The sequence below is a fragment of the Peromyscus leucopus genome, chromosome 2 (genome assembly GCF_004664715.2).
Source record: "Peromyscus leucopus breed LL Stock chromosome 2, UCI_PerLeu_2.1, whole genome shotgun sequence".
NCBI lineage: Eukaryota > Metazoa > Chordata > Mammalia > Rodentia > Cricetidae > Peromyscus > Peromyscus leucopus.
The window spans coordinates 153976376-153998970 of record NC_051064.1 but is presented as its reverse complement, the minus strand read 5'-3'; the positions used below and the strand labels follow the sequence as shown (position 1 = coordinate 153998970).

Sequence of the window (22595 nt, the reverse complement as noted above, 5' to 3'; positions counted from 1 at the left end):
GGAAGTGGCCACGGGAGGGGCTGCTCGTTACCCACTCGGCTCCGCCGCCTGGACAGAATCGGAAGCGGTCAGTCCGGAGGGGACTGTAGCGCTCCTGCCTCGCAGACTGGAGCTCTAGAAAGGAGTCTTTCCGTGGGTATTGGAACTTCTTCCCCACAGTCTCACACGCACAGCATTACAGCGCGATTTAGTCCAGAGCCTTTAGTTCTCAACCCTTCCAGCTCTTCCTCTGGCTCTGCTACAGCTGTGGGGTGGATCTGTCAGCATTAAAAGTGCAGGTCAGAGCCGGGCGGTGGTGGCGCACGCCTTTAATCCCAGCACCCGGGAGGCAGAGGCAGGTGGATCTCTGTGAGTTCGAGGCCAGCCTGGTCTACAAAGCGAGATCCAGGACAGGCCCCAAAACTGCAGAGAAAACCTGTCTCGAAAAACCAAAAAAAAAAAAAAGAAAGAAAAAAGAAAAAAGGAAAAGAAAAAGAAAAGAAAGAAAGAAAGAAAAAGGAAAAATGTGCAGGTTAAGGAACTAGAGATGCCCTTCCAGAGGTCCTCAGTTCAATTCCCAGAAACCACATAGTGGTTCACAACCATCTATAATGGGATCTGATGCCCTCTTCTGTCATGCAGGCATACATACAAACAGAGCACTCATATACATAAATAAATCTTTTATTTTTTTTAAGGGCAGATTAAAGAGAACTGGAAAAGTCAAATTTGATGACTCTACCAATCTCTCGTGGCAGGTACTAGCGATTTTGAAGGTCAGTAGGAAAAGACTTGGAGTTGACCCTACAGACAGTATTTATGAGTGTTCCTAACTCCATTCCTGACCTGCCAAGTTTCACTCAAAACTATGCAGTAGATGTGGTTATTACCTGTCACTGCTGTTATCTTAAGCTTTCACCAATATTGCAGCTTTGGTGGGAGGGAAAATTGGGAGGACACTGGAGGGTAAGGAGATTCCTGGATAGGTCCAATTCAGGCTGCCAATAGTCAGCATCCCATAGCCCAGCTCTAGGGGGCTGATTTGATCCCATTGCCTAAGCAGATCCCATGTTGGCCGTATTGTTACTGTCCACCCATCTCTATCCCTAGGCTGCAACTCCAAGGTGGGTCCAAGGGTCCAAGGCTGTCACTGCATGGCTGCTTGCCCATTCCCTAAATTGAAGCTGGCCAAAGGATAGAAGAGACTGTTGGCTCTAGTTCCTCAGGCCAGACTCTGGTACTGGAGATGACTGCTAACACCCAACAGGGAGAGAAACCTAGGCTAGATAGGGATGCTGGGTACAACTCACAGTGGTTTGCAGCATCTCATCTTTATTAAGTACAAAACAAAGCTCAGTGATGGGGCCAAAAGGGTCTATATCTTCTACCCCATCTGTTCAATAACCATTGGCTGATGAGTTGTATGTATTGAACACTCAGGCAACATGGCGACAGTATTGTAAACAAGACACAAATAGTGCAGTGACCTTTAAGCTGATAACAACAACAACAAAAACCAAAGGGGCTTGTAGGAATCTTCAGTAATGGAAGACAAAATTAAGCTGGCCTACAGTGATGATAAAGAATAGAGGACAGGAGGCTGGAGAGATGGCTCAGAGGTTAAGAACACTGCCTGTTCTTCCAGTGTTCATCCAGAGGTCCTGAGTTCAATTCCCAGCACCCATATGGTGGCTCCCAACCATCTGTAATGAGATCTGGTACCCTCTCCTGGCCTGCAGGCATACATGCAAACAGAACACTGTATACATAATAAATAAATAAATCTTAAAAAAAAAAAATGGGACAGATCCAAGTGGTCTTTTTCTTTTTAATATACATTTTATTTAATTTTCTTTTATGTGCATTGCTATTTTGTCTGCATTCATGGTCTACAAAGTGAGGGTGCTCTTAACCTCTAAGTTATAACTTTTTAAAAATCTTATGTGCATGTGTTTTGCTTATGTGTATATCGGTGTCGAAAAACAAAAGAAAAAAGAAAAAAAAAATCTAGCTAGATGATGTAAGTTTGGAAGTCTCCCTTTAAAACTGAGCCAACTTTTCATACTGAGACCAAGAGTATCACATTCCTGATATGAGGACATAGTCACCTAAGCTGTACCTAACTGGGAACATGGAAAGAGACAGGGAAACAGGCTAGTGGCCCAACAGCTGAACCACTGGGTATGACATACATTAGGAAAAGACCAAAAGAGGTTTATATCCCAAATATCCAGCAGACACTTCCCAAATTACCACACAGAGGCTTGTATTAATTATAAATGCTCAGCCGATAGCTAGGCTTATTACTAACTAGCTCTTACCCTTAAATTAACTCATAATTCTTATCTATGTTTGGCCACATGGCTTGGTACCTTTCCTCAGTACAAATTATCATCTTGCTTCTCTGAATTTGCCGGCGACTCTGACTCTGCCCTTTTCTTCCCAGAATTCTCCTAGTCTGGCTCTTGCCCTCAAACTCTTACTGCCCAGCTATCGGCCAGCTTTTTATTAGCAAATGAGAGTAATACATATTCACAGTGTAGAAAAGGATTGTTCCACAGCAGAGCAGGGGCATTTCAGAAGCCTGGTGTGGAACTCCTACTTTATAGAGAAAAGCAGCATGCAAATCCTACTACTACCATTTAACAGGCAGTCAATGATAACAAGTATATGGGCACTTCAAAGGCTTTATGCATTTAAAGGTGTGTTTGCCTGATGCCAGAAAATAACTCACAAGTTGAACACTGCAAAAGGTTTATTTGTACAATCTTTACAGGGCACTGAGTAAAAACCTTTTCTCTCAAGCCTGTTGCTAAAATGTAAATAAATACAAATCAGACTTACTGGTGATAGACAATCCTTTTGCATCTATCTTGATTATAAGAATTTCCATAGCTCTGCAGCCTTCAGTGGTACTGCATCACTCTGGAAAAGATGCCCTCAGGCTCCTTTCCATCCCCCAAAGCTGCAGCAAATCCTTCCTGCTGCCTCCTCTTAGCCAAAGCTGCCAAAGATTTAAAAGTCTTTGGTTCATAGATGGCCAGGTCCACAAGTACTTTCCTGTTGAGCTCCACCTGGCACTGGGAAGACAAAGAACCACAGCCTGTAGTAAGCATCAGAAACCACTTGAAAAAGCTAAGGGTGGTGGTGTACGCCTTTAATTCCAGCACTGTGCAGACAGAGGCAGGCAGATCTCTGCATTCCAGGCCAGCCAAAGACTAGTGAGACCCTATCCAAAAACAACAGAAATTACTTCAGTAGACTACAGGAGATTCCATGTGGGAACAGACAGGAGGATGCAACCACAAGACCTCGTGAGTCTAGAGTAGCCAGCACCACTCTACTGGTGTCCAACAGCTGGGAACGGTGGGATAGGTAAAGCAGGAACATCTTGCCTGTAAAATGTAGGAGGATACTGTAGAATACATTTGGGTAGGGACAAGGAAAGGTACCAGTAGAGGCTACAACATGGAAGAGCCAGCTGAGGCCCAGGACCCATGGTTAGGGTCAATGGTCACTTGGGCACTAAGACTTCTGGCATGGGCTAATCCTTTACCGTAATTCAAAGACATATAAGCTCATTAAGACTACAGGGCTGGCAGAAGCATTGAGTTCAAGGTGAGACTACCTCAGAAGAGAGAGAGGCCATAGGGTTGGGAGTGTAACTGAGTGGTGAGTGCTTATGCACAGGCCCTGGATTCCATCCCCAGCAATGATGATCAATAACAGGTGATTTCAGAAAGCAGGTAACTTTCACCAGTGGGCCAAGAAAAGAAGAAAGGAGATAGGCAACATATAGTAAATACTGCTAACAAGCCCTAAGTGGACCCTACTTATGTATGACCTGGAAGTGACTTTCTTTCTTTCCTTTTTTCTTTATTTCTTTTGGTTTTTTGAGACAGGATTTCTCTGTGTAGTTTTGGTCCTTGATCTTGCTGTGTAGACCAGGCTGGCATCAAATTCACAGAGATCCACCTGTCTCTGCCTCCAAGTGCAGGAATTAAAGGTGTATCACCACTGCCTGGCGCGCTCTCTCTCTCTCTCTCTCTCTCTCTCTCTCTCTCTCTCTCTCTCTCTCTCGCTCTCGCTCTCTCGCTCTCTCGCTCTCTCGCTCTAAAAAAAAGACAAAAATCTCTCTGTTATGTAGCTCTGGCTGTCCTGGAACTTACTATGTAAATGAGGGCTGGCCTCAAACTCACAGAGATCCACCTGTCACCTCCCTTCCCCTATTCCAAGTGTTTGGACTAAAGATGTGTACCACCACAACTTGCAGACCTGTGACTTTAAATCTGCTTTCTGAGCTTCAGGCCCACATCAATAAAATGGGAGATATAACACCTCCTCAGCTCACTCAGAGGATCCTTAAAAAGCACTAGGACAATGTCTGTGATAAGGTGGAAGCAGAATGCCTACCATGGACTCTTTTTAAAAGGAAAAATGTGGGATGCTGGAGAAATTGCTCAGGAGTTAAGAGCACTTACTCCTCTTCCAGAGAACCTAGATTTAATTTCCAGAACCTATAGGGCAGTTTATAATCATCTGTAACTCAGGGATCCAATGCCCTCTTCTAGCATGGAAAGACACCAGGCACAGATGTAGTACATAGATATAACTGTAGGCAAAACAACTTTACAATAACATTAAAACAAAACAAACAAACAAAAAACCCTCAAAGCCAAAGTTAAAATTAGTTTTCTATTTTTTTCATTTCATACAGAAACATCCAAATTGGCAACTGTTGCAGGATATTTGATCACATTGTGTTTAGATGTGTCTGTACTTCCATGCCTGCCTAAGACACCTTGTGATTTAATAAAGAGCTGAATGGCCGCTGGGCGGTGGTGGCGCACACCTTTAACCCCAGCACTCGGGAGGCAGAGCCAAGGGGATCTCTATGAGTTCAAGGCCAGCCTGGGCTACCAAGTGAGTCCCAGGAAAGGCGCAAAGCTACACAGAGAAACCCTGTCTCAAAAAACAAAAACAAAAACAAACAAACAAACAAAAAAGAGCTGAATGGCCAATAGCTAGGCAGGAAAGAATAGACGGGACTTCCAGGCAGAGAGAGGAACTCTGGGAAGAGACATGGAGGAAGTAGAACGTACTATATGGAGGAGAGGTAACAAGCCATGTGGCAGAATGTTGATTAATATAAGCAGGTTAATTTAAGTTTTAAGAGCTAGTTGGGAATAAGCCTAAGCTAAGGCCAAGCTTTCACAATTAATAAAAAGTCTCTTTAAGTCATTGGGAGCTGTCAGTCCAAAGAAAGACCTGTTACATTTGACATCCCACACTGGGTACCAAAATGTTGTTTTCCCATTAGCACAATGGCTACACCTGAATCTACTGCTGCGGTTCCAGTTACTGGCCCACTTCTCAGGCAGAAGCCTGGTGGGACTTTTTTTGTTCCACTGGTTCCACCTCCTGCTGCTGCCACCAAATGCAGTTTTTATTTTTTTATTTTTTTTTATTTTATTTATTTATTTATTTATTTATTTTTTTTTTTTTTTTTTTTTGGTTTTTTCGAGACAGGGTTTCTCTGTGTAGCTTTGCACCTTTCCTGGAACTCACTTGGTAGCCCAGGCTGGCCTCGAACTCACAGAGATCCGCCTGGCTCTGCCTCCCGAGTGCTGGGATTAAAGGCGTGCGCCACCACCGCCCGGCTAAAGGATGATTCTTTTTTTTTTTTTTTTTAATTTGTTATGTGCAGTGTTCCATCTGCAGGTACATCTGCAGACCAGAAGAGGGCACCAGATCTCATTACAGATGGTTGTGGGCCACCATGTGGTTGCTGGGAATTGAACTCAGGACCTCTGGAAGAACAAGCAGTGCTCTTAACCACTGAGCCATCTCTCCAGCCCCCAAATGCAGTTTTTAACTAAATCTCTATTGCTCTATTTATCAATAAGAGTTGGGAGTCAGAAGCTGGAGTGAAAACCTCCTAGCTCAGAGAGGTTGAGAAGCAACTAGCTGACCTTCCCAGCATCTCAGAAACAGAGCATCCTTTCGCTCCACCAAACCAAAAAAAGACAGCCACACTCAAAGTCCCTCCTTACTACTCCCTGTACATCTCTATTAGTCTTCCAGACTCCCTCTGACTCTCTATGATTACTTTCTGTCAACTAGTTGCTGGCTCTGCCTCCTGATCTAAGGTTGATTTTATTTAATTAATGAAAATGCAAACTCGGGGTTCACAGTGTGATTGAATATCCCAAAACAGGCAACTGTATGACAAGCAGTATTTACAATGTGCAAAGGAAAAGCAGGTAGATTTCCAGAACTCCATAAAGACAACAAAAAGCAGTTTAGGGTGCAGCCCTAGCAACACCCATGTCTACACCACAGACTGCTACCAGGTTGGCTTACATCTGATGACATGATTCCTTTAGATGCTCAACACCTCAATAAGGCCCTCAGCTTACCTTAATTAAGTTGACAATGAATGCTGGGTACTGTAAGCCATGTTCCTGGGAGGCAGCTGTAATTCGGTTAGTCCAGAGCTAGAATTAAAATAGATGTTTGATATTGATTTCTTTCTTTCTTTCAAAACACGGTCTCACTATGTAGCTCTGGCTATCCTATAACTATGTAGACCAGACTGTCCTCAAAGAATCTGCCTGTCTCTGCCTCCCAAGTGCTGGGATTAAAGATCTGCGCCACCACACCTTGCTTTAGGATATTGCTTGATATTGATTTCTAAATGTGGTATCCATATCTTGTTTCTAGCAAAGGTTCTGACTGAATTAAAAACTGCTTGTAAAAATAAGTAGAAAAGATGTTTTCTTCTCAGGCAAACGGGCTTTTAAGACAAACAACAGCAAAGGTTGATGTATTTCATACAGACAAGCCCCACTCTGAATTACAAGCAGGCAGCACTCCATAGGAAAAAGCAAGATAATCAAGAGAGAGAGAGCCAGCCTAGGTTACATTTTGAGACACTGTCACAAAAAGGCAATGCACATAGATAGTCCTGGTGGTAGAAGCCTCAGAAGGCAGAGCCAGACAGATCTTTGGGATAAGACCAGCCTGGTCTACCTAGTAAGTTCCACAACAGCCAGAGCTACACAGTGGGACCCTGTCTCAACAAAACAAAATGTTACAGGGGGTGGGCACGTTTAATCACACTCACAACCACATCCTAGACACCTGTACAATAGCTCAAAACGCAAAGCTAACAGAGAAACCTGTCTCGAAAAAAAAAAAAAAAAAAAAAAAAAAAAAAAAAAAAAAAAAAAAAAAAAAAAAAAAAAAAAATTACAAAAAAAAAAAAAAAAAAAGGGCTGGAGAGATGGCTCAGAGGTTAAGAGCCCGACTGCTCTTCCAGAGGTCCTGAGTTCAATTACCAGCACCCACATGGTGGCTCACAGCCATCTTTAATGAGATCTGGCACCTTCTTCTGTATACATAATAAATAAATAAATCTTTAAAAAAAAGATGGTGGTGGTGGTGGTGGTACAGCCTTTAATCCCAGCATTCAGGAGGCAGAGGCAGAGGCATACGAGTTAGAAGCCAGCCTGGTCTACAGATCAAATTCCAGGACAGTCTGGTTTATAGAGAAACCTTGTCTTAAAAGAAAAAAAAAGAAAAACAGAAATTTCCTTTAAAAATGACAAGCAAGGGTGATACTCATGCCTGAAATTTCAGTACTTAGGAGGCAAAGCCAGGAGAACAACTCAAGTTTGAGACCAGCCTGGTCTATAGAGTGAGTTTCAGGGTAAGCAGGGCTATATGGCAAGATTCTATCTTACAAACAAAACAAAGCAAACAAAAAACAATAAAGACAGGCAGACAGACAAGACTAGGTCTGGTAGCATAGGCCTATAATCCTAGCTCCCGGAATACCTAGGGCATCATTGCAAACCTGGGTCATAGAGTGAGTTCAAGTCCAGCCTGGTGGATGGCTTCTGAGGAAGGACTTGAAGCTGACCTCTACACACCACACATGCACATGACACTGGCTGGGGATAGAGGTCAGAAATTCATAGGCCACAGAGATGGTTCATATTACTGTACAATCCTGATGACCTGAGCTCAATCCTTGGAATTCAAGTAAAAAAAGCTAGATGTACGGTTTGGGAATTTAGCTCAGTGGTAGAGCGCTTGCTAGGCCCTGGGTTTGGTCCTGGGGGGGGGGGAATAGATGTAGTAGCATACATCTATAATCCTAACACTCCTGTGGCTAAGCCATAAAATCATAGGCCAGCAGGGTATAGCGGAAACAGTGAGGCAGATCTTGCTACGAGGTGGAAGGCAAGAACTGACTCCTGACAGTTACTCTCTAACCTACATCTGTGCATAAGCATGAGTACATGTACGCACAGAAAACCCATGCCGAGCATGTTCAAGGTTCACTCAATCCCAAGTACCGCCTTCCCTTTCTCCCCCTCAAAAACAGACAAGCAAGGAAGTCACCCACTGTAAACTATGTGTATGTACCAAAACAAAGATTGAGATTCTGTGGCAGACATAGGAACACAGCAAACTGTATGAAGGGAGAGAGGATCCTTGAAGGATCTGGCTGATTGGATTAGTAGGGTCTAAACCAGGCACAGGCAAATACCATCTATCTGGAAAGACACAAGAATCTAGGAGTATGAATCAAAGAGAAGAGCAATGGTAGTATAACTTCAGAATACCTGGTGTGCGTGTCTGTTCTTACACATTAGACATCAATGGGTTGGTTGGCTGGTTGTTTTGTAGAATGAGAGCGATCTTTTAAGCACTTTTTTTTTTTTTTAAAGGTACAGTAGTTCTGAAAGTTCTCAAGTTTCAACCTGCATCCCTGGGGGTTTGTTTACACAAATTGTTGGGTCCTCCTTCTAGAGTCTGATTTAGCAGGTTCAAAGTAGGACCTTTAAAATGTGCATTTCTAACAAATCCCAGGGTGACCAGTACTGTCCCAGGCCCTGAGAATGTCCACCACGGCAGCAAATGCTCACTTTTCTTTCTTCTTCTTCTTTTTTTTTTTTTTGTTGTTGTTGTTTTGTTTTGTTTTTCAAGACAGGGTTTCTCTGTGTAGCTTTGGAGCCTGTCCTGGAACTCACTCTGTAACCCAGGCTGGCCTCGAACTCACAGAGATCCGCCTGCCTCTGCCTCCCAGTGCTGGGATTAACTCCCATGTGTTTACAACACTGTAGCACATTTGGACCTGAACAAATCACCAGGTCCTAGAGCAATACCACCCTACCCCAAAGGCAGGTGCAGCTGAGAACAGAACAGGAACCCAAATCAACACTGTCAGACTGTGAACACAGCCATCGTGATGTACCCACATTCAGGTTAGGGGGTCCTTTAATTTTTTTTTTTTTATTTGTATATATATATGGGTATGTCATTTGTGAAAAATGTGTGTGTGTGTGTGTGTGTGTGTGTGTGTGTGTGTGTGTGCCCTTGGAGACCAGGAGGCAGATCCCCTGCAGCTAGAAGTATGGGCAGTTGAGGGTTGCCTAATGTGGGTATTATGAACAGAACTGGGATGATCTCTCCGGCCTTTAGGGAACACTTTCTGACTCTGAAGGTCAGAAATGACCTTTCATATGTCCCTGTTGACTCAGCTCATAGGTACTTATAAGAGCTACAATCCAGGCCCCTAAGTACAGCTCTCAAACGAGGAAGAAGACAAAAAAACTAACTTTGAAGTGACTCTAGTAGGCCCAATCATAACAAACGTTGCTCTAGCAGGCCTTGCCCTTCCACTATTCCCTCTTCCTTGCTAAAAACCGTTATATTACATTCCTAAAGCTAGCCCTTATTTCGCCATGTCCTCCTCTTGAGGCTGACTACCAAGGACCAGCTATCCAAGTATTGAAGTCTAGCAAAAAGCCCCCTGTGGATGCCCTTATTAACCTGTTCAATTAAAATGAAACACCCCGAGCCGGGCGGTGGTGGCGCACGCCTTTAATCCCAGCACTCGGGAGGCAGAGGCAGGCGGATCTCTGTGAGTTCGAGGCCAGCCTGGGCTACCAAGTGAGTTCCAGAAAGCGCAAAGCTACACAGAGAAACCCTGTCTCGAAAAACCAAAAAAAAAAAAAAAAAATGAAACACCCCATCCTAACACGAGGCTTCCTCTAATACCTTTATAAACTGCCATTTGCCTATGGGGTAAGTCTGTTTCCTCTCGATCCAGAGTCAGTCCTTCGTCCCTACGGGATAACTATCCCTCCCCACTCTCCGGGGCCCCTTTCCCCTTCTCCCGTCCTCCAGCTCCTGTCTTTTTCCCTATGGTACAAATAAATCTCCTTTGTGCTGAAAACTTGGTCTAGGGGTGTCGTGTGCTGATACCGGTCCTTTCACCCTTCACACAGCTTCTGTCCAAGGAGGTGAGGACAATTCCCAGGGGATGAAGGCCAAGCTCCGGGGAGATGGGAGGCTGAGCTCCCGAAGCCGGGTGTGGAGGAGGGCCGAGCTCTAGGGGAGATGAAGGACAAGCTTGGGGGTCGGGATGGGGCTCCCAGGGGCGGCGCTTACGGTCCTCAGGTTCCTCTTCTTCAGTCTGCGGGCCTGCGTACACTTAACGAAAGCTCTGGTCACCGCTCTGACTGCCAGTCGGTAGCAGCGGTTCTTCCTTCCCCTAAAATGCTGGGCGAAGAAAAAGGAAGAAGGGTGTCCGGATGGCAGCGCACCACCTTGCCCGTGCCCCGATCCCGGCACGCGCACTCACCTGAGCATGTTTCAACACCTCCCGAACCCGACAATAGCGGTCCGTGAGGCGGTTCCGTAGCCAGAGCCGCGTCGTAAGGAATACCATCGTGTGCTCCAGAGATCGGAGGGGCTGCCATAAGCATTTCCGGGTCAACGGTCGGAGAGGCCGGCCAGGCCGGTTGTGTGCGCACACAGTCTTCCGGGACGCCTCTGGGCTCGCTCTCTGAGTTCCGTTGTGCGTGTCCGTCCGCAAGCAGATGAAGCAGGCGGAAGAGACCAGGTGTATAGAGCTGATGTCATGGACTGAAAGGACCAAGGCTGCGGGACTGATGATCAAGGAGACAGAGAGGGCAGTTGCGGACTGAAATCAGACTTCCAGAAACGACCAAAGAGCCTCGGTGGTCTGCTCTTGTGTAGGCATCAGTTAGTTGTCCCTAAATGAAAGTGACAGAAATTAAATCAAGGCAGCGCCATTCTAACTGCAGCTAGTCTGGTTTTGTTTTGTTTTTGTTCTTTCGAGACAGGGTTTCTCTGTGTAACAGTGTGACAGTGTGACCTGGAGCTCTCTTTGTAGAACAAGGCTGACCTCGAACTCACAGAGATTTGTCTGTCTCTGCCTCCCGAGTGCTGGGATTAAAAGCGTGGACTACCACGTCCCAGCTAAAGCAGCTAGTCTTGAGTCGCCGCCCAGATGAGCAAAAGTATCTACTGTCCGGAAGAAGATTTGCCCAGGGGTTGAAGACTAACCTCCTGTGGGTATGGAAAGCTAAGTTCCGGGGGATGGAGTGTTGAGCTCCCAGAGTCCAGTGTGGTAGAGAAAAGAACCAAGCTCTAAGGAGATGAAGGCCAAGCTGGGGATCCAAGTGGGACGAGATTTAGAGTCAACATTAGTCAACTCTAAGAACAGTAGCGTTGAGTTTACTCATCAGCTTTACTGAGTAAAGCTCTGACTGACTTACCAAGAAGTTGACTACCAATTTTTGTTCTTTTTATTTCTGGATTCTCTGATTCTCTTAGAACTTTTCAGGGTCTTACTTGAACATCCACATACACATTCAAATTAAGGCAGCTCATTTTTGAGACACCCCCACACTTCTACTGGGTGCTGCTTCTCTCTATTTCGAAATAAACTTTGCTTGCTTGTCCTTCACAGTCCTTGCTTCCCATTCTTTACAATCGTGAGACAGGGTCTGTGTGACTCAAGAAACTGACAGCTAGCCTCATGTGATGGTGTCCCAAGTACTCAAGAGGCAGAAGCAGGAAAACCAAGCCTCAAAAACTAAAACAAACAAGCCGGGCTGTGGTGGCCCACGCCTTTAATCCCAGCACTCGGGAGGCAGAGGCAGGCGGATCTCTGTGAGTTCGAGGCCAGCCTGGGCTACCAAGTGAGTCCCAGGAAAAGCGCAAAGCTACACAGAGAAACCCTGTCTCGAAAAATCAAAAAAAAAAAAAAAAAAAAGAAAAAGAAAAAGAAAAAAAACTAAAACAAACAAAAAATCAATGTGTGTATTTATTTGTTTTGAGGGGGCATGTGGAGGTCAGAGTGGGAAAAAAATTATCTCAAGTGTTAGAGAAAGGAACAGGCAAAGGGAAAGTAATTTGGCAAGATGATTTCCTTTTGCAAAAAGGATGCACTAGAACCTGAACCTAGCTAGTGAAAACACTTAATCCTTGCCAAAATGGCCTCCTTTATCCCTGATGTAGGTGGTGATTGCTTTTCATCCTGTTGGTGGGAGCTTGGCTTCACAATCTGACAACATTGGTTAATCACCCAAAAGGGAAAGAGGGAGGTTCAGGAATATGGGCTCTTGTTAGGCTGGCTATGCTTGAAAAAATTTTTTTCTCACATACAACTTCCCAGAGGGAGTTGGTTCTTTCCTACCATGAGGGTCCCAGGGAACAAGTTCAGTTCTCAGGTTCTTAACCTGCTAAGTATCTCTCCAGCCCTTAATTCAGTCTCTCTCTACTCCCCCCCCTCTCTCTCTCTCTCTATATATATATATATATATATATATATAGAGAGAGAGAGAGAGAGAGAGAGATTTCATGTGGATGAGCACATATGAGCATGCCACAGCATGTAGAGATCAGAGGGCAACTTCTTCGGGGTTCTCTCCCACCGAGTGGATTCTGGGGTTTATGTAGGTTGTCAGGCTTGGTATCAAGTGTCTTTACCCAGTGAGCCATCTCACTGGTCTTAAAATAAATGTCTGAGGGCAGGAGAGAGGACTCAGTGTTAAAGGTACTTGTTGCTAATTCAAAGGACTAATGTTCAGTTACCAGCACCACATGTCAGCCTACAAGCATCTGTAACTTCAGTTCTAGGTCCTTCAAAACACCTCCTAACTTCCTGGGTACCAGACACACATGTGGTTCACATACATACTACTGGTGCATCTGGTGGTCTTTGGGGGACTCTGGGTACAGCACATACATGTAGGCAAAATACATACAAAATAAATAATTAAAAAATAATAAAAGGCATGGTGGCATACTCCTTTAATCCCAGCTCTTGGGAGGCAGAAATACTCAGATCTCAGAGATCTGTAGCCTGTTCTATAAATCTAAGATATCTAGGGCTACATAGAATGAGTTTATCTCAAAAAAAAACAAAATAAATGCATGAATAAAAGTAAATGTCTGGCTGGGCGGTGGTGGCCCACGCCTTTAATCCCAGCACTCGGGAGGCAGAGGCAGGCGGATCTCTGTGAGTTCAAGGCCAGCCTGTGGTACCAAGTGAGTTCCAGGAAAGGCACAAAGCTACACAGAGAAACCCTGTCTCGAAAAACCAAAAAGAAAAAAAAAAAAAGTAAATGTCTGTCAGATCTCAGTGCTGAGATGGGGAAGTAGACATGAGCCCCCATCCCAACCAGCAAGCTATCTCCAATTAACAACTGCTTCCAAAGGAAAAATTAATTTTTTCACGGGGGTCTCACTTCTATACAAACCATACTTCAAGGGCAGGCCCCCATACCGAGCAGTAGATGGACAATAGAAAACAAATTCAAATGAATTTTGGGAGATTTTTTTTGTCTCATATTGTTTTGTTTGGGCATTTTTTTTTTTACATTTTATGAAATCTTTATTGACAAATAATTCATATAGTATACAATTTGCCTGTTTGCACAATTTGATAGAAGTTAGTCCAGCATCCTCATAGGCCCATGACACCATCACCACTTTCTATTTTAGAACATCGCTGTCTTCAATTTCATACACACATATAATGTATGGTGATTATATTCCACATTATTTTTTTAAATGAACATAATATTTGTAATTGCAACCATTTTTAAGTTCACAATTCAGTGGCATGAATTACATTCAAGATATTTATATATCTTGAATTATATATATAATATAATTACACTCATGATATTCATTAATTACACTCATGATATTAATTACATTTGTGGTATTCATTGATTACATTCACAGTATTTATTCAATAACTATATTTATGATATTCATTAATTACATTAATTGTATTGATTTATTACATTCGTGATATTATGTCCTGATACTACTGTCAGTTTGTGGGATTTTTCCATCACACAAAACAGAAACTCTGTACTTAGGAAATCATTGTTCTATATTCCTTTTTCCTCCATCTTGAGATAATGTCTAATCTTTCTATCTCTATGAATTTGTATATCCTATATATTTCATGTAATACAATTCTATAGTATTTGTCCTTTTTTAAAATGTAAAAACATTTTATGTACAACTTCAGGAGAAATAATACACAGATAGCTTGAACATAAAAACATGTTATAGGGGGCTGGAAAGATGGCTCACTGACTGCTCTCCCAAAGGACCGGGATTCAAATCCCAGCACCCACATGGCAGCTAACAACTGTCTATATCTCAAAGATCTGACCTGCAGGCAAAACACCAATGCACATAAAATAAAAGTAAATAAATTTTAAAAATTAGTGTATAGAAAAAAACAGGTTATAATTCAAAAGTCCAGAGTTATTTGTAACTGGAAAATATTTTCCCTGTAGAAATTAATAAAAATAATAACATTTCCCAATAAGCCCTTTTAAGCCAAATAATAGCTGAATTATACATATAAATATTGATTAGATTCTGGGATACAGAAGAAACCTATCTTCATCTGTTCAGAGAGCTATGCTTTACTTAAGTTGTGTAAATGAGATTCCTATTCATCTTCCCCTTCACTGTTTGATTTATGGCAGACATTTTTTCTATAGGCTAATCCATAATCTAAAAAGATTTTAGCCTCCCCTCCTGAAAGTACAGCCAGCATATTCTTTCACCAACTTGATATGGTACAAATTATTATCTTAATAGTGAAATGTTTCACTAAAGCTTGCCCAGTGATTGGGTAAAACCAAAACTTATTATGAGCCACAGTCATCCTAGGGTCCCCCCTGCTAGGTACCTCCCTGGATCTGTGGGTTGCAGTCTGATTGTCCTTTGCTTTATATCTAGTATCCACTTCTGAGTGAGTACATACTATATTTGTTCTTCTGAGTCTGGGTTACCTCACTCAGGATGATATTTTCAAGTTCCATCCATTTGCCTGCAAATTTCATGATGTCATTGTTTTTCTCTGCTGAGTAGTACTCCATTGTATATATGTACCACATTTTCTTAATCCATTCTTCAGTTGATGGGCATCTAAGTTGTTTCCAGGTTCTGGCTATTATGAATAATGCTGCTATGAACATAGCTGAGCATGTATCTTTGTGGTATGATTGAGCATTCCCTGGATATATGCCCAAGAGTGGTATGGCTGGGTCTTGAGGTAGATCAATTCCCAATTTTCTGAGAAACTGCCATACACTGATTTCCACAGCAAACACCTCTTCTTTTAAGTATTTTATCACAGAGATGAGAAAAGAAACTACTATGAAGACAAATACAAACAGAACATCCCCCACATACAGTGCAGGTAAGGGGGAGTGCTGCAAGCTGCAGGAAAACATAATGGAATTCAGCTACTATCACAAAAGCTACTACTTGGAAAAGTCAAGGATGTCCCCAAAGGTCAAGCCACGGCTTAAGAAGTCTTGGTGATATTTTAGCTTTTGTATATATATTAGCTGGTTCCTAAAATAATTTTCTTGCGTGCTTCCAAAGAACTCCTAACAGTGTATTTCTCTAAAATACCTATCAAGCATTCAAGGCCATACGAAAAAACACCTGTCTCTTAGGTCAGGCAGATAGCTTTATTTCTTTTTTGATTTAGGGTGAGACCCTCCTTTCTTATACAACCTTACTAATAGACCCCTAACTTCTTACCTAACCACTTCTAGGAATGCAGACTGAGCACATAGATCCCCTTTTTGATATACTAACCCATCACTAGCACTCAGTTGACCTCCTCTTTTACCATTCCCATTTTGGATTGTAAAAGAAAGCCTGGTGGTCACTGCCTGAGGAAAATTCTTACCTGCCTTTATGACCAGTAGAATTCAAGCCTGGTGACCTTGCTCGAACAGGGGATTGCTATTGCTTGAGTTTATAACTGGATTCCTGGAAGACTTAGGAGGAACATTGAGAACTGAGAGACAGAAAACGGAGAGGGATAAGGAAGATTTTGACCAGAGAGAACGTGTGGACGAGATGGAAGATGAGGAAGAGTCAGATGGGGAAGTACAAGCTGGGTAAGAACGAGATGAAAAGGACCTAGATGAGGCAGAATTAAGATAGAACTTAGAAGGGAGCCAGGCGGTGGTGTCACCTGCCTTTAATCCCAGCACTTGGAAGGTAGAGCCAGGCAGATCTCTGTGAGTTAGCAGCCTGGGCTACAGAGTGAGTTCCAGGAAACTTGCAAAGCTACACAGAGAAACCCTGTCTCGGGGGAAAAAAAACTTAGAGGGGACAGCAGATTAATGTAGGGAGAAATCAAGTAAGAAAGGAGCTAGACATGAGAGCAGAATAGAAGTTGTGTAGAGAGAGAACTGACTCAGAAAAATAAAGTATATGGACTAAGGAGTTTTGTGTACATAGATTCATTTCTTTTCATCAAAGATTAATTGTCAGCTGGTTGTAGATTCTTCCCGCACCCGGGGAGGGGACTATCGAGGGGCTGGACTCCCATACTCACTGATAGGGGAGTCCCCATGATGAACAAAAGAGAAACCATGAGGGTTTAATCAAAACTGTTGCCAAGACTCAACCCTCACCAGCATGTGAAGGAAGCTAGAGCTGAGAAGTTACACTCCTGAGGACAGAGATCAGGCCATCACCTCAGCATCTTCTTTCTCCAAGAATTCTCAGGTGATTTCTCTCTGACTAGACAGATGGTCTCTGCCTAGAAGGAGGATTCAGGAGTCTTCTTGTCTTGTTTTGCCAAAAAGGCTCATCCTCACAGAAGGAAGCACAGGGCAGTGAGGCTGTGGCTCCTAGTGAAGCAGCAGGTTAACTACACCACCACCAACAAACATGAATTTATTCCAGACATTCAGAGAAAAATAAGAAAAAAAAAACAATCCTTTAATAATTATTCCTGGCTAACCCCCAAAGAGAAACCACCCTCGAAGAGAAGAAATTCTTTGCAGCTTATACAGATTTTGAACTATAACATTTCACATACACTGTCATCTGTAAGTCTCATTTAGGTTACAGCATTAAGATATACTTTGATCTTTAAACTTGTTTTACAGAACCAGAAACTGTAAGTGTGGCCATTTTGAACAAATGGGAGATTTACATAGCAAAACTGTTATCACAGTTATTTTGAAATAAGCCAGTGTTGTTCTATTTTATGTAGTTGTTAACCAGGAATGTCTTACCTGCCTGGCAGAATTACAGTCCGTTTGATATGTGAATATAACCTAATGGGTAGCAGTCTTGGTGAACAAATCTTTTTGTTGTTGTTGTGATTTTGTTTCATTTTGTTTGAGACAGGGTTTCTCTGTGTAACAGCCCTGGCCATCTTAGAACTTGGTCTGTAAACCAGGCTGGCCTTGAACTCACAGAGATCCACCTGCCTCTGCCTCCTAGTGCTTGGATTAGAGATGTGCTCCACCACCGCCTGGCCCTGTGAACAAATCTTAACAAAAAGATATGCTCCATAACTCTAAATTCTTAATTTTGTTAGAAGTACAACTCTACTTTTCTTTCTGCAGTTTCTACGAAGTTTGGTTAGTTAAGGAAATCAGGCAATGCCTGGGGAAGACACCCTATAGGGTCTGGGCTATTTCACCCCACTGTGTCCTCAAGGTAGAGTTGGCTCCTTGGCTCAGCAAAAGCTCTATGGTGGTACTGTGGCCACACTCTACAGCAAGGTGCAGAGGGGTCTTGTGAAGCCAGCCAGCAGCATTGACCTGTGCACCCTTGTCCAGGAGATAACTGACAGCTTCTACATGGCCTCCCCGAGCAGCATAGTGCAGGGGTGTGAGGCCCAGTGAGTCTCGAGAATCTACCTCAATGCCCTTGGCCACCAGCAGCTGTATAACAGGCAGGTATCCACCAGTGGCAGCCCTGTGGAGTGCAGAGAGGTTGTTCCTGTCCCTGATATTTGGGTCTGCCCCATGGTCCAGCAGCATCTCAACATTCTGAAAAAGGAAGGAAAGAAAAGAGAAAGAGCCTGTTATCCTGGTCCAGAGGGGTGAGGAGCTGGGCCTGGCATCTGCCTGAACAAAATTCCTAAAGCCTCTCTTTTCTGTTAGGAATGAATGGGATAGAATCTGAGGCAGCCCCAAATTCTTGGATCAAATTCAACACTGTGCAAAGGCTGTTGCCCCTGGTGCCTCCTGGACTCTACTGATCTTGAACTCCAGCCAAATGCTTAAATAAATACCTGTTGCCAGGCATGGTGGCCCACACCTTTAATCCTAGCACCTCCAGCAGAGGCTGGAGGATCTATGTGAGTTCAAGACCAAGTTGGTCTACATAGAGAGCTTCAGGCCAGCCAAGGCTACATAGTGAGTTGCTGTCACAGAAAAACTAATTATTCACCCAATCCATTGCTATGGGCCACCAGAAAAAAAGTGGGATTGCCAGGTGTGAGACCTCCCCAGGTACCATTTAGTAGGGAAGTTTTATAAGGAGGGCCCAACCAGGAACTCCAACCCCTCCACCCTGCACGCCTGTGCTTCAGCATCTTTCTACCTTGCTCCTCTCCTCCCATAGAGCTTATGGAAGTAAGTGTAGAGGACGAAGCCCTTGGGCTTCTGGCACAGTCATTGCAGGTGAAGGCTGGACCTACTTGGTGATGGCCTAGGCCAGCCGCCAGGCCAAGTGCAGTGGTTCCTGTGCTGTCCAGGGCATCCACCTTTGCTCCCAGCGCCAGGAGAAGCTGCAAAGCTGATGCACTTCCAGCTACCGCTGACACCAGCAGGGCGCTGTCCAGGTCTACGCTGCCTCCAACAGTAAGCAACTCTAGTACTGGCAGTTGCCCGCATGCCGCTGCCCAGTGTGCGGCTGTCCAACCTCTTACGTCTTTCACAGCAGAACCTGAACCTGGTGCAGCCGTAAGGCATGTAACCAGTAGTGTGCGGCCCAGCGCAGCTGCCCAGTGCAGGGGTGTGAGGCCCGTTTGAGAGCATGCCACTGCTGAGGCCCCACGCCGCAGCAATAGTTCCGCCACTTTCGAGTGCCCATGCCAGGCAGCCTGGTGCAGCGGTGTGCGCCCTGTATGGTCAGCTGCGCCTGCCAGGGACCCACGCTGCAACAGTAGGCGTACAAGAGGTGTGTGGCCTCGCATCACAGCCAGATGGAGCGGAGTCCGACCTGTGTGATCCCTTTGGGGTGCAAAAGAAGTCAGAGTGCGCCTAGACGTTCAGCCCCAGCCAGAGAAAGAGTCTGGAGCTAGTCATGAGACTTACCTCTCCTCCACACTGGCACCTTGCCTCAGCAGCTGCATCACCAGGCTGGGAGCACCCCACCACACTGCCTGGAACAGAGTACTCCAGACCTGGGAGGTAAGAGGTCCCTCTGCCTTGTCTGCTGGAGCCTCCTCCCAGACCAGCTCCATCCACTGCAGTTCCTGCTCCAGCCTGCTGGAATCCATCTGGGGAGAACATCTACCCTGAGGCTGTTTCATCCTACCTGTCCCATGTCACCATATCACCACCACCCCACCAGGGGAACTCAGATACCACTTAGCCTTTTGAAGGGCCTTGGCTCCTAATTACCTCCAGAGGAAACTGGCACGGGAGCTCCGTCTTCAGGCTGAGGATTCTCTCTATCCTATTTTTAAGCTAGCCTCAATCTGGTGACCCTGCTCAAAAAATTTTTTTCCTGCAGTTTGATAGGTGGGTGCTACTCCTGGGAGGCTAGACTGAAAGTTGAGGGTGGGCAAAGGGCTGCTGCTTCCTTATGGGCTGTGCTGAGGCCACCTGACACTGTTTATCTAGTAATTTGAAGAGTCTCTGCCTGCCCTTGCCCCCTAGCAAGCCACTAAAGCTCTTGGCCACACTCCCAGGAACAAAGGCCAGGACAGGTTGGGAAGGGCAAGCAGGAACATGCCCTGGATGACAGCAACTCCTTCCTACCTTCCTCCAAGTAACACAAACTTCAATAAGTTCTGACTTGCCCCAGGCACCCTGACACCTACCTGCCCCACCCTAACCTGGAGCTGGAACCACCTCTCCTAGTTTCAGGTTGGGGAGTAGACACAGTAAGGTTCTATTCTTTTTTCTTTTTTTCTTTTTTTTTTTTTTTTTTTTTTTTTTTTTTTTTTTTTTTTTTTTGGTTTTTCGAGACAGGGTTTCTCTGTGTAGCTTTGTGCCTTTCCTGGGACTCACTTGGTAGACCAGGCTGGCCTCGAACTCACAGAGATCCACCTGCCTCTGCCTCCCAAGTGCTGGGATTAAAGGCGTGCGCCACCACCGCCCGGCTCCTATCCTTTTTTCTAATAAGATGCTTTGAAAGAGAAAAAGGTTCGCCGTGGATATCTGAACAGTGGGATTGGAAGCTCCTGGAGAGCAGGATGAGACCAAGCTAATTCAGACCGCGAGAGGGAAGAGACATCTGGGTGGGAAGGGATGTAAGCAAGCAAGGATATTTCTGGAACAGGAGATGTTAAGTATTTATGCTTAGAGGTAGAAAGGGGGCCTTGCAGAAACAAGGCCTTCATGTGGATACTTGACTCTGAGCCTGGAGATCAGAGAGGGCAAGGTCCCAGTATGTATCTTACTATATAGCCTTAGCTAGCCTAGAATACACTATGTAAACCAAACTGACATTGAATTCAGTGAAGATCCGCCTGCCTCTGTCTCCCAAGCATTGGGATTAAAGGTGTGCACCACCAGATCCAAATCTGACTCCCTGGCCTCTGAGGACACCTGCACTCATGTGGACATACCCACATATACACATAATCAAAAAATTAAAATATCAGGGGCCAGAGAGATGGCTCCGCAGTTAAGAGCACTTGTTGCTCTTATAGAGGACCAGGGTTAGATTCCCAGAACCTACATGTGGCTTAGAACCCATTCGTAACTCCAGTTCCAGGGGGTCTGATGCCCTCTTCTGTGAGCACCAGGCATGCACATGATGTACATACATGCATGGAGCCAAAATACTCACCTGTATAAAATAAATAAGTCATTGAAACATTTAAAATAAAATATCAATCAGACATGATGATGCATACTTTTTTGGTGGTTGTTGTTTTCAATACAGGCTTTCTTTGTGTATCCCTGGTCCTAGAACTTGCTTTGTAGACCAAGCTGGCCTCAAACTCAGACATCCTCCTGCCTCTGGCTCCTGAGTGCTGGGATTAAAGATGTGCACCACTATGCCCATCTACTTTTAATCTCAGCACTCAGGAGGCAGAGGCGGGTGTATCTATGTGAGTTCAAGGCCGCCCTGGTCCACATATTGAGTTCTTGGCTAGCCAGCAAGGGCTATATAGTGAGGTCAAGGCTGAAATAAATAAACAAAAATATATAATAAAATAAATATTTTTTTAATTACAAGAGTGTGGGCTCAGTAAGGAGATGATTTACAACATTTAAAATTTTTTGGACGTATTTATTTTAAACTTTATGAGTATGAACATTTTGCCCAAATGTATGTATGCATACTATATGCATGCCTGGTGCCTATGGAGGCCAGAAAAGGGCACCAAACCCTCTGGAACTGCAGTTAATAGAAGTTTGTGAGTCAAAATGTGAACCCTGGGAATGGAACCTGGGTCATCTGCAAGAACAGCAAGTACACTTAACCACTGAGCCAACTCTCTAGCCCCTGAAACACTTAAAAAAATATTTTATTTTTTATTATTTTAGGTGTGTGTGTGTGTGTGTAGACATATGAATATTGGGCAGGTGCCTGTGGAAATCAGAGGCATCAGATCCTCATAGAGCTGGAGTTATAGGTGATTGTGACCTGCCTGAAGTGAGAGCTGGGACAGAACATAGGTCTTTCTATAAGGACAATATGTACTCTCTGAACTGCTGAGCTAACAGCACCTGACTTTTTTTGTTTGTTTGTTTTTTTGTTTTTTGTTTTTTGTTTTTTGTTTTTTTGAGACAGGACTGTGTAACAGTCCTAGCTGTCCTGTATCTCACTCTGTAGACCAAACTGGCCTTAAACTCACAGAGATCTGCCTGTCTCTGCCTCCTGAGTGCTGGGATTAAAGGCATGCACCACCACTGCCCAGCATCACATCTGGCTATGCCAGGCATGCCAGTGAAAGCAAGTTGTCTGTCATGGAGCACATCACATGCCACCTGGAAAGCTGTCCAGGATTGGGAGATATTAAAAGGAAAGTTGGAAGTGACAAAGTCCTCTGGAGGAAACGACCCAGAAGGGAAAACATTAGCTCATAATCTACTCATTGTCAATAGCTTATGTAAATAAGGTTTAAATGCTGTACATTGTATACTTCCAGTATGAAGGCATTTGAGCAATATTGGAGGTAAATGGCTGGCATTTCCCCATCATCTGAAAAGCCTGTCGTATACTTCCATGATGGATTAGATTCGGCACAGAGTAATTGCAGCTGCTGTTTATTGGGTATCTGCCAGGCACAACCATAAGCACTAACTGTA

The 22595-nt window shown here is 44.3% G+C and overlaps 2 protein-coding genes across 5 annotated transcripts; both read right to left on the bottom strand.

Annotated features, from left to right (window-relative positions):
• Positions 1 to 69: 69 nt before the first annotated feature.
• Positions 70 to 10798, bottom strand: Mrpl20 (mitochondrial ribosomal protein L20). Of its 2 annotated transcripts, none has more exons than XM_028891379.2 (4): positions 10637 to 10798; positions 10444 to 10554; positions 6399 to 6476; positions 70 to 257 (listed from the first exon to the last, which is right to left on the bottom strand). In XM_028891379.2, exons 1-4 carry the CDS (start codon positions 10721 to 10723, stop codon positions 162 to 164), a joined length of 372 nt encoding a protein of 123 aa, XP_028747212.1. In that variant the 5' UTR covers positions 10724 to 10798; the 3' UTR covers positions 70 to 161. The 2 variants fall into 2 exon arrangements, with proteins under 2 accessions (XP_028747212.1, XP_028747210.1); XM_028891377.2 differs by lacking the exon at positions 70 to 257 and adding an exon at positions 2717 to 3059 and having other exon boundaries at positions 10637 to 10795.
• A 6763-nt stretch (positions 10799 to 17561) lies between these two features.
• On the bottom strand, positions 17562 to 20194 carry Ankrd65 (ankyrin repeat domain 65). 3 transcript variants are annotated; one of them, XM_037203288.1, is made up of 4 exons: positions 19731 to 20184; positions 19422 to 19619; positions 18803 to 19337; positions 17562 to 18149 (listed from the first exon to the last, which is right to left on the bottom strand). In XM_037203288.1, the coding sequence occupies exons 2-4, from the start codon at positions 19604 to 19606 to the stop codon at positions 17775 to 17777; spliced, it is 1095 nt and encodes a 364-aa protein (XP_037059183.1). In that variant the 5' UTR covers positions 19607 to 19619; positions 19731 to 20184; the 3' UTR covers positions 17562 to 17774. The 3 variants fall into 3 exon arrangements, with proteins under 3 accessions (XP_037059183.1, XP_037059182.1, XP_037059184.1); XM_037203287.1 differs by having other exon boundaries at positions 19422 to 19606; positions 19731 to 20182; XM_037203289.1 differs by lacking the exon at positions 17562 to 18149 and having other exon boundaries at positions 18452 to 19337; positions 19422 to 19606; positions 19731 to 20194.
• Between the last annotated feature and the right edge of the window lie 2401 nt (positions 20195 to 22595).

Coding starts and splice junctions, on each gene's coding strand:
- Ankrd65 (XM_037203288.1), bottom strand. CDS start 19,606: ATGGATTCCAGCAGGCTGGAGCAGGAACTGCAGTGGATGGAGCTGGTC. Junction 19,338..19,421: donor GGTGCCAGTGTGGAGGAGAG/GTAAGTCTCATG, acceptor TGCACCCCAAAG/GGATCACACAGGTCGGACTC. Junction 18,150..18,802: donor CTGGCCTAGGCCATCACCAA/GTAGGTCCAGCC, acceptor TTCCTTTTTCAG/AATGTTGAGATGCTGCTGGA.
- Mrpl20 (XM_028891377.2), bottom strand. CDS start 10,723: ATGGTATTCCTTACGACGCGGCTCTGGCTACGGAACCGCCTCACGGAC. Junction 10,555..10,636: donor AGGTGTTGAAACATGCTCAG/GTGAGTGCGCGT, acceptor TTCTTCGCCCAG/CATTTTAGGGGAAGGAAGAA. Junction 6,477..10,443: donor AGAAGAGGAACCTGAGGACC/GTAAGCGCCGCC, acceptor TTTTAATTCTAG/CTCTGGACTAACCGAATTAC.